Genomic DNA, 10,996 nt, shown 5'->3' with positions numbered 1-10,996 from the left:
ACCATCGAGAGACAGAGACTGCAGCAATTAACGTTAAAATTCAAAAAGAAAGCCGTAGAGGGAGTAGTCGACGACATAACGAGAGCTGAAGAATTACACTGAAGTACACTTTCGATGAAGTGTCCGGGTTTATGCGAAAAGCTACTTGAGTCGATCATCCTTAAAAGCTTTTCAAAGGAGTTTTGTACTTTTTGTACTTTGATAAAGGTTAGTAAAAAGATAAGACTGAGTGAAATTAGGAAAGACTTGATAAACTTAGAAAAAAATCATGGGAATGAGAAAGAGGAGACTGCAAATTTGTTTATTTCAAAGACAAACTTGTTTTAGATGCATTAAAACAAGACACGTCGCAGCTCATTGTAGATCTCAGTTAAAGAAAAATATACTCTAGCCATCCAGTGATAGACCTGTGAAACATCAAATGCTTAGATTTAGGACGCGCCGTATTGTAAGAAGATTTTTTTTTCAAAAAGTACTGGATGAGTACCATTTGGCTGTTGCTGAAACAAATAAAACACATTGAAGCTTTAAAAACTTGGCCGATAGATTTAATATTGACTTATTTTTAGATTTAGGCGCAACTTGCAGTATGATAAAAGATGAAAAAATATTGGTTGATCCGGACGAACTTCAGTAAAACTGTTGAGATCGTTAACAAAACTGGGTTTCATCTCTCAGAAAAAAAAATTTGAACTTATTGTGGGAAACGACTTACAAAATTACTTTTCAGTGAGTAAACGTTTAAATGTACCAAAGAATTCAGGAAAACTAGTGTAAGTCTCAAAATTACAATGACAGCTATAAGAGTTTTCGGAGAAAAGTTGTGTAATGAACACAGAAAAGAAGCGAAAATTCGCCCCACTCAAAACAAATTTTGAGAAATCATAAAAAGTAAGCCGAAAAGTAGGACAAAACCACTGACTAAGAAAAAAACAAGAAAGGATCGACTTTTTTAGTTCTGTCGAAAAAAAGCTATTGAAATTTTAACCCTTCAAACAAAGAATTATGAGGCAAATGAAAATATATTTTATCAGCCAAAACAATTCAGGCTGAAGAAAGCAAAAAAGAAAAAAAACAATCAGAGAAAAAAGAAAACACGTTGTTTTGAAAGCAACAACAAAAATAGAATGAAACGGCCAATTAAAACGCAGACATGCTTACAAAATCTGTTTCCAGGTATTCCATCGAAACGAACATGCAATCTGATTGAGCTGAATTAGTTTAAATACTTGTTTGCACGAAAAAAACCTTCAGTCCGATTTCATAAAGCTTCCTAATCGCAAGCGTAACAAGAAAATGAGACCGCCCCCTCTTAATTAGCGAAGAAATCTCTTTATTTGGTAAACTATACTATTTGTAAACAAAACAAAACTCAGTTGTGATATAGTCGAGAACAAACTTTTAGGACTCAAAGTCAATAAGATTTATTTAGGCTGAGACAGAACAGAAGATTGAGATTTTTCGTGAGGAAGTTGAGTAATTAATGAATAGTGACAAAAATGACAAAGACGGGGTTTGAGCTGATTAATGAGTTAGTAGCTATCTTAAAACTATACGTTCATTAGACAAATGGAGTAAGGAGGAGTTGAGAAGCATATCTGTCAAGAAGTTTCAGAGTATTGACTTGAAGTTGGGTTGAAAGATAGTAGAGAGTAGGAAGTTTGAAAGCAGAGCAAGAAAAATCATCATGGTTTTTGAGCTAGGAAAAAAAACTGACGCTGCTCTCAACAAAAATCGTATGGGAAATGGTAAAACTGAACCTCCAAACAAGAGTACGATAATATAAATTTCTTAATTTGAAAGGAGTGTTAAGTTTCGGAGAAATGACTTCTAACTTTACAGAGGAACCACTTTCAGTTTTTTAAATTTCAAATGAAGAACATGATTAAATATCGCACGATGTCACGTTATGTCATATCATAAGATCCTATGTCATATCATAACTTTCCTTATATTTAAAAGTTGTTTTACTACTGTTATATCGCTCTCTATTTCAACTTTTGATTATACCTGGTTTTGCTGCCAACCTATGATATAATTAACTTTGTATCCCCTTTACAACAACCACTCAGACCAAAAAGGAAGTCCAAAGAATCAGAATCATTTAGGCTAAGCTACTAAGATCTACGAGATTAGCTACAAAATATAGTATAGCTCGTTTTTCTTGGTATATAGCAAAGTGAAATCTACAACGCACATAATAAGCTTTACAAAATTAAACGACTTCCAGCTACGACCGTTATCGTTAAGGTGGTCACATGAAACTAATAGAAGTTGAGACTAAATACTTGAATTTCAGAGAATAAAAAAAGAAATAGTTAATGCAAAATACAGCAAAAATTATTCAAAATGGAAATGAATGGTTGAAAATAGACTAACTATGTACTAAGTAAGCTCTAAAAACTAAAAAAGCGTATGAAGAAATTCACAAAAACTGATGAACTAATTCTAAAACTAATGCACCGCAAGATGATGAATTATTAACTGCACTTTTTTCTGGTGATTGTCAAATACGTTGCCAAACTTCTCCGCCTCCACTTTTCAATTTCTGTGGATAAACCACTGACTACGAAAAAACTATAAAAAAAAACAAGAAAGGATCGACTTTTTTAGTTCTGTCGAAAAAAAAAGCTATTGAAATTTTAACCCTTCAAACGACGAATTATGAGGCAAATGAAAATAAATTTTACCAGCCAAAACCATTCAGGCTGAAGAAAGCAAAAAATAAAAAAAACAATCAGAGAAAAAAGAAACCAAGTTGTTTTGAAAGCAACAACAAAAATAGAATGAAACGGCCAACTAAAACGCAGACCTGCTTACAAAATCTGTTTCCGGGTATTCCATCGAAACGAACATGCAATCTGATTGAGGTGAATTAGTTTAATTACTTGTTTGCCCGAAAAAAACCTTCAGTCCAATTTTCTAAAGCTTCCTAATCGCAAGCGTAAAAAGAAAATGAGACCGCCCCCTCTTATTGAGCGAAGGAATCTCTTTATTTGGTTAACTATACTATTTGTAAACAAAACAAAAATCAGTTGTGATAAAGTCGAGAACAAACTTTTAGGACTCAAAGTCAATAAGATTTATTCAGCCTGAGACAGAACAGAAGATTGAGATTTTTCGTGAGGAAGTTGAGTAATTGATGAATAGTGACAAAAATGACAAAGACGGGGTTTGAGCTGATTAATGAGTTAGTAGCTATCTTAAAACTATACGTTCATTAGACGAATGGAGTAAGGAGGAGTTGAGAAGCATATCTGTCAAGAAGTTTCAGAGTATTGACTTGAAGTTGGGTTGAAAGATAGTAGAGAGTAGGAAATTTGAAAGCAGAGCAAGAAAAATCATCATGGTTTTTGAGCTAGGACAGAAAAAAACTGACTCTGCTCTCAACAAAAATCGTATGGGAAATGGTAAAACTGAACCTCGAAACAAGAGTACGATAATATAAATTTCTTAATTTGAAAGGAGTGTTAAGTTTCGGAAAAATGACTTCTAACTTTACAGAGGAGTTACTTTCCGTTTTTTAAATTTCAAATGAAGAATATGATTAAATATCGCACGATGTCACGTTATGTCATATCGTAAGATCAGATCTGAACACGCGGTTAACTTTCCTTATATTTAAAAGTTGTTTTACTACTCTTATATCGCTCTCTATTTCAACTTTTGATTGTACCTGGTTTTGCTGCCAACCTATGATATAATTAACTTTGTATCCCCTTTACGACAACCACTCAGACCAAAGAAGGAAGTCTTACGAAAAAGAATCATTTAGGCTAAGCTACTAAGATCTAAGAGATAGCTACAAATTATAGTATAGCTCGTTTTTCTTGGAATATAGCAAATCGAAATCTACAACGCATATAATATGCTTTACAAAACTAAACGATCTCCAGCTAAGACCGTTGTCGTTAAGGTGGTCACATGAAACTAATAGAAGTTGAGACTAAATACTTGAATTTCAGAGAATATAAAAAGAAATAGTTAATGCAAAATACAGCAAAAATTATAAGAAATGGAAATGAATGGTTGAAAATAGACTAACTATGTACTAAGTAAGCTCTAAAAACTAAAAAAAAGCGTATGAAGAAATTCACAAAAACTGATGAACTAATTCTAAAACTAATGCACCGCAAGATGATGAATTATTAACTGCACTTTTTTCTGGTGATTGCCAAATACGTTGCCAAACTTCTCCACCTCCACTTTTCAATTTCTGTGGATAATTTCTTCTTTCAAAACTCACAAAATCTAATTTGTCTATAGTTTAACTTTGCCAGTTTCTTGTTGCGTGGTTTCTGGTTGCTAGAAATGTAAATGGCCATCTTTGTTTATTTACAATCTTTTACTATCTTTGGCTCTAATATTATGACAGCTCCCTTCGACATTGATAGGTTTACACGAAATACGCGTCTGATAATTTTTGACCTTGAAAGTCTCAACTCGCACAATACACCTATAGGCAAAAACTGACTTAATTTGACTGTACATCTTTGTATGCTCTGATTCTCGAACAATCTTCACACTTTTTCCGCGATAAATGACTTCGATTGTACACTTTTTGTTAAGATTCTAGAACAATCTTCAAATTTTTTCCGGCCGTTAAAGTCATAAATCTGAGACAGTCATCCTGATGTTCCGTGCTTCGTTGCGCGGCTTGAAGTAGTCTGTGTCTGATGGGTCTGAGGGATTGGGGACAAAAGGGGGTTCCTGGTGAGTAGCCATGTCATCCCAGTCTACGATACAGTCGAACAGAGACATCTGTTTCAGAGCTGAGAACTCTGCTCGATCTTCGGGACATGTGGTCAGGAGGGCCTAAGAAGAGTCAAGATGAAGACTATTTAATTAGCGAGAAAAAAGACCAACAAACAAACTGTTCATTTTTTCACCGACAAAAACTCTTGCATTTATCATTGAGAACTCTTTCTTTAGAGTTGTAATTGATTTTCATAATCAAATTCATTTTTATTCAGTGAACCAATAATCGGTGTATTTTAGCAGCAATTCATTAACATGTGGAATATTATAGTGGTAAAGTTATAATCAACAAAAAAGTGAGGAGGGGAGCATATAAAAATTCCCTTGATACCACCCACAATTAGGTCATTAAGTCGACAAAAAATAGGCCATCATAATTGAAGCCGAATTAAGTTTTTAAGCGAAACAAAAAAAAACAAAAGAAATACGAAAAAAGGTAAAATAAAATTACAAATTCCAGGAGTAAATCAAAACATTACAGATTGAAGATAAAAATTAATAAAGATAGTTGCAGAAAAAACATTTCCAGGCAATTGAACGAAAAATCAGCATCGGAACTAAACTAATCAAGCGGGAACAAGACCAAAAATACCTGAAAAGAAACTCATGTCAATTTTTGTTTTCAATTTAGAACTAAGTTAAAAAATTAAGACACCCTTTTCCTCAGAACACACCAAAGCACACAAAAACTTTTTTCACCCATCAAACGACCCAATTAGAGGCTAAAAGCCGAAACATATCAAGCCGAAAAAAAAACACCAAAAATGAAAATTTAACAAACCGAGTTTGTGAAGTTATAACCAACAAAAAAGTGAGGATGGGAGCATAAAAAATTCCCTTGATACGGACCAAAATTATTTCATTAAGTCGACAAAAACTAGGCCGTAATAATTGAGGCCGAATAAAGTTTTTAAGCGAAACAAAAAAAAGAAATACGAAAAGGTAAAGTAAAATTACAAATTCCAGGAGTAAATCAAAACACTACTGATTGAAGATAAAAATGAATGAAGATTGAAGATAGTTGCAGAAAAAACGTTTCCAGGCAATTGAACGAAAAATCAGCATCGGAACAAAACTAATCAAGCGGGAACAAAGCCGAAAATCCCTGAGTAGAAACTCTTCATGTCGATTTTTTTTCAATTGAGAACTAGTTTAAAAAATTAAGTCCCCCTTCCCCTCAGAATACACAAACGCACACAAAAGTGAGGAGAGGAGCAAAAAAATTCCCTTGATACGACCCAAAATTAGATCATTAAGTCGACGAAAAAAAGGCCATAATAATTGAGCCCGAAGAAAGTTTTCAGCGAAACAAAAAAAAAACGAAAAAAGGAAAAGTAAAATTACAAATTCCAAATCAAAACACTACAGGCAACGATAATGAAAATTTCGTGCATCGAAAAGAAACGATTCTAAGATGTAGCATCTAAGCCGACAAAACATGACAATTAATAGGCCGAAAATTTAATTTGAAACCGAATATTTCTCGTTTGAAAAAAAAAGGTCCTGATCAGATTCGAACTCAGAACCTTTGCCATCCCAGGCGTACTCACTACCTCCAGGCAAGAAAACTCGGAATGCTCAGAAACTGGAATTCATCATGAACCAAACTAGGTGAGTCCAGATGAGTCCTATGAACAAATTTTGTCTCTTTTCCACTCCCCCCTTCAAATTTTGAAAAACCATTTTAAATTTGTCACCATGCAATGAAACTTGGCATGAGAACAAAATCACTCTTGTGAACATATTTGTCCTTCATACTCTAGATCGTAGCAGCATTCATTTAGCTGAAATAACACGTAGAACTAAGAAAACGGAAAATTTGAAATGTGGGGTGGGGGTTTAAAAAAGCTCATAAGCTTTTTCTGGAAAAAAGTTTAGTACCCGATTGCAATACCCATGCTGCTCGCGAGGGCAATGAAGTACACTAACTTGAATTAGAATTACCCTAATTTATAGTAAAATGTTTTTTTTTGCTCACCTGAATTGGCCGTATTAAACTCTCGTCCAACTCCTCTTCGCCCGTCGGCCACGGAATATCACAACTGAGGATATTCTGCAATACCTGAGGGGCCGTTTCATCGTTAAAGGGGGGCACCCCGGTCGCGAATTCGAACATGCACACCCCTAGAGACCACCAGTCAACTGGGTAAGAGTAGGAGGAGCCTGGTTTGTTCAGACTGCGTTGGATGATTTCAGGCGCTATGTAATCAGGGGTACCTAAAATAAAAATAACGGGGCATGTAAATAATTTTTTTCAAAATAATAAGCCAAAAACTTTACATGGAGAGAAAATTTGCAATTTTCAAGTTCACTTTTTCACTAGCACACCTACGGTTTCAGCTAATGGTGTGAGAATTGGTTGGAAGCCATTACACAAAAATCATCCCGTGGGGAGGCCAGAAAAAAGCAAGATAAGGTAATTTTCTTTTTGCTTCGAGGTCTAAATTTTGCTTCACCGAGCTTACCCGTGCAGCAGGAAATAATTTTGTCATACTGCTATACATCCCTAGTTTTTGCTGAGCATCATGAACATTAAATCCAATTTGAAAAGTAAAAAGCAATATTTCGCGAGAAATCTAACTTTTTAACTGGAGCCGTTCCATGACAAAACAACACTGACCTTAAGGTTCCATTCCTTCATGACCAAATCACTCCGCGTTTCATACAAATAGGATTAGAAAAACAAGCTTCCATGCAAACAAACGCCAAATAAACAGGATTTGTAACCGAATAGCTCATTTCGAAGAATTGTGTTAAAAAAATCCAATCGAAACGTGTCCAAGCATTTTAGTTTTCACTTGACATATCAACTCGCTAGTGCAATAAAAATTATTTGTTTTTAAAATAAAGTATCTAAAAAATTTATTTGAAAAAAATTGATATGAAAAAATGACCGCAGACAACTAACCCAAAACCCGCTCAGTGGAAAAGGTAGTTCCTTTTCTCACTGCCTTTCTCCTGCTTCTACAAGCTGTCGCTCTCAACACTCGATAGGGCGTTGCCGCGGGCGTGAACGGCGTCGTGGGGATAGGAGACGACTTCCAACTTTTCACACTCGGCGTCCACACCTTTCTCGGCTGCTGCTGATTCACATCTAAGGTTACCTTCGGATTGTCGCCGGAGCCACCCGATTGCACTTCGCTTCCTCGTCTCTCATACTGATCGTCAGCAATCAATCGTGGCAAAATTTTAGCCAGTTCAGAGCCGGGGCTCATCGAAATGGAACCAGCCGTTGAAATTTTCTCAGAAGGCGACAGATTAAACGAGACTAAACTGAGACGTTGCATCCGTGACTCACAATCTCTGATACTTAATCTACTATCATTGCATCGCATTAATTCTATTGAATCATCGTGACTTCCGCGAGGTTCGAGAACCGAAATGATGTCAAGACTAGGTTTAGAGGTCCAAATTGTCTGTTCCTTGGACTCAGCTTTCGCTTCACAGTAACTTCCGTCTAATGAGAGCAGAGATTCGTCATTCAACCCACCTGTTGACGAATAAGTTGAATTTAGAAGCGAACTTATACTTAGGCTTCGAAAACTTCGCATCTCTTCTTTGATTTCATTCACTCTCCAAGAATCCGATAGTTTCTCGGCATCGTCTAAAACATCACTGACCCTCGAAGGATACTCATTTTCTTTTTCCTTTTCTTGGTCCAAAATTAAACCAGCCAGTTTAGCGCCTGGAGGCGTTTCATGTTGTTTGTTTTCCAACATTTCGTTAATTTCAGCTAATATCTCCGGACTCGCATCGTCCGTTTTACATGGTACCAACTCTGAAGCATCACTCAAAGCTGCACATTTGAAATTCTGCTTGTCTACCGAGCCCGAAACAAAATCTATACTTCGTTTTCTTCGAAGTGCCGTAGCTTTCGGCTTTTCCGAATTCATATGACTAGGCTGACTGAACGTCCGGCAAAGTTTGTGATTGGATATCATTGATTTCGGAATATTTTGGCTTCCGAGGTCAAATTTAACATCGGTTTTTTCCTTTTCTTTCACATCAAGAGGACTCAACAAAAAAGCGATCCCACTTTTCTTTGTGTACTTTTCTTTGCATATGTTCATTTTAAGACTCATAATTTGACCAGGCGTTCTTCCACATTGCAAACTGTTTAAAATCTTGTCGACGTTCGGAATAACTTGGATTTTTGCCAGTCCAAAATCTGTAAGCTTAAGATGCCCGGACTTATCAATTAAACAGTTATCTGGTTTTACATCTCGATGAATAATCTGGCGTTTGTTCAGAAAATTCAAAGCGAGTCCGATTTCAGCCGAGTAAAACGCGATCATGTAATCGGTAAAACAGCCGAAAACTTCAAGCAGAGATTTGAGGTCGCCGCCTACTAAATACTCCATTACAAGGTAAACTTGATCCACATTCTGCAGACAATAGAGTAATTTCACAACATGATTATTGTCTTCTAATATCGCTAACGCGTTCTTTTCTTCTTGGACCCTGGCGAGCATGTTTTTGTTCTGTAGATGCTGCTTCTGCATAATTTTGATGGCTAGTTTAATGTCGGGTTTGGACTTCTTGTGCCCGAGGTAGACTTGACCGAAAGCTCCTTTGCTGATCGGTTTCTCGAAATTGAAATCTTCCACCTTCGGAGGTCCTGATGATTCGGCGGCCATCGCTGTCTGAAAATGATTCAGATCATTGATTACAAAATTCAAAATACAGTAACCAAAAAATCGGACCAAGTTAACAGTTAGGTCCTATTTGTACCAACGTTTATTTGGGTGGCGGAAGCAAATAAATCCAGGCCATAAAAATTAATACTGAACGTTTGAAAATTGAGTAGATTACATATAAATGATTTTTCAACATTGCCCGACCAAATACACATTGGAAAAAAAATAATTTTTCACATAAACCAGGTTAAGAAAATTTGAAAAAACAAATATCTAAATTCTTGTATCCGCAAAAACTGTGCATGCTTTATTTCATTTTCTGCTAATTTTGATTTCGGTTCACTGATAAAAAAAAACATTCAGCGAATAGGAACTTCTACTGATTCTGATTGGCTGAAATTTTTCTATCATTTGGTCCCTCTATCATGAGAATAGCCCTTGTTGATTTGTACCAAAGTTAAGAATCAGTCTCACACCAATACCAGTTGTACAGAAACTATTCATCTCAATTTCTGTTTGGTCGAATTTTGAGCCAAAAATTATTAAACGAATTGTATAGTGTTCAAACAGCATATAACTACACAGCAGAAAAGTGATCGCCGCTGTCACGCCAACGAACCCACCCAAAATATTATCATCCACTCAAAAGCAGTTTTAGGACCTAAATTGCACTTCTTAAATGAAATTTTTAGCCAATCGCAATCAAGCGTTTAATTGCAGCACAGCGTTGCCACATTTAATCCAAACTTAACTGTGGAAGATCTTAACTTAGTCCATCTGAAGAGGGAGGATGGTAACTTGATCCGAAAAATCAGCAATTTAGAGATTCCCTTAATTTGACGATCGGGTCTTAGTTATACGGCCCAAAAGTATTCATTTAGCCATAATGAAAAGTAACACATTGTGAAGTAACTGTGATTCATCTTTACACTATAAAACCATCCTGCAGTACTGCTGCGGAACCAACAAGTGATGTAATTGTTGTGACATCTTGATTAAAATACCTGTCAAAAGCGATGTACCTTTTAGACCATCGGTGCTCATTGGTTAGTTATTGTTTTAACGATCAAACCTTCGATAATTCAACTTATCTTTCAACTTAGCTTTCATCTTAGTTTTAGCAATTACAATAGCTAGTTAGTATCTTTTTGAAACTGCCTCTATCTTGATCATTGATTCTAAGTTGTCGTACTAGGACCTTAAAATGGAATTCTTTGAATGGTGCGGTCAAAAAATTCGAGGACTGGAATTCTCTTGGAATTATTCATCTAACGAAATCCCCATGACTGGCAAAAAATCAGAAAATTTTCAACTCACAATCGTAGCAAAAGCTTCTGTAAGCATAGATGAAGTCAACATACCACCAGAACGTGGATCTATACATGTTTTGAACCCCGAACAGCCTGCAGAGAAAAACTTGCTACGCAGCGACAAAAAAGGTCTTTTTGCTTCCTAGCTCTAGATATTTAGCAGTGCTGTGTATCTCGCACCCCTATGCAAGAGTATATCAATAAATTCAACAGACCTCAAATTGGAGATATTGATAAGAAACTGAGATCTCAGCTTTACCTAGCGTTAGGCAGAGAGGGACGAAAAAGTTT

General features: G+C 35.9%; 1 protein-coding gene across 1 annotated transcript; it reads right to left on the bottom strand.

Moving 5' to 3' along the window:
- Window positions 1–3,953: 3,953 nt before the first annotated feature.
- LOC134840548 (serine/threonine-protein kinase greatwall-like) lies at window positions 3,954–9,397 on the bottom strand. The gene is made up of 3 exons (XM_063856442.1): window positions 7,667–9,397; window positions 6,737–6,975; window positions 3,954–4,815 (listed from the first exon to the last, which is right to left on the bottom strand). Exons 1-3 carry the CDS (start codon window positions 9,393–9,395, stop codon window positions 4,609–4,611), a joined length of 2,175 nt encoding a protein of 724 aa, XP_063712512.1. The 5' UTR covers window positions 9,396–9,397; the 3' UTR covers window positions 3,954–4,608.
- Between the last annotated feature and the right edge of the window lie 1,599 nt (window positions 9,398–10,996).

This window comes from Symsagittifera roscoffensis, chromosome 2, assembly GCF_963678635.1.
Source record: "Symsagittifera roscoffensis chromosome 2, txSymRosc1.1, whole genome shotgun sequence".
NCBI classification, from domain to species: Eukaryota; Metazoa; Xenacoelomorpha; order Acoela; family Convolutidae; genus Symsagittifera; species Symsagittifera roscoffensis.
Note: the sequence above shows the minus strand (reverse complement) of the source record. Positions and strands in the feature narration are given on the sequence as shown.

Excerpts from the sequence above, each read along its gene's own strand:
- LOC134840548 (XM_063856442.1), bottom strand. The coding sequence starts at position 9,395 with ATGGCCGCCGAATCATCAGGACCTCCGAAGGTGGAAGATTTCAATTTC. Across the intron at positions 6,976-7,666 it reads TTCCACTGAGCGGGTTTTGG|GTACCCCTGATTACATAGCG; the intron begins GTTAGTTGTCTG and ends TTTTTATTTTAG. Across the intron at positions 4,816-6,736 it reads GTTTAATACGGCCAATTCAG|GCCCTCCTGACCACATGTCC; the intron begins GTGAGCAAAAAA and ends GACTCTTCTTAG.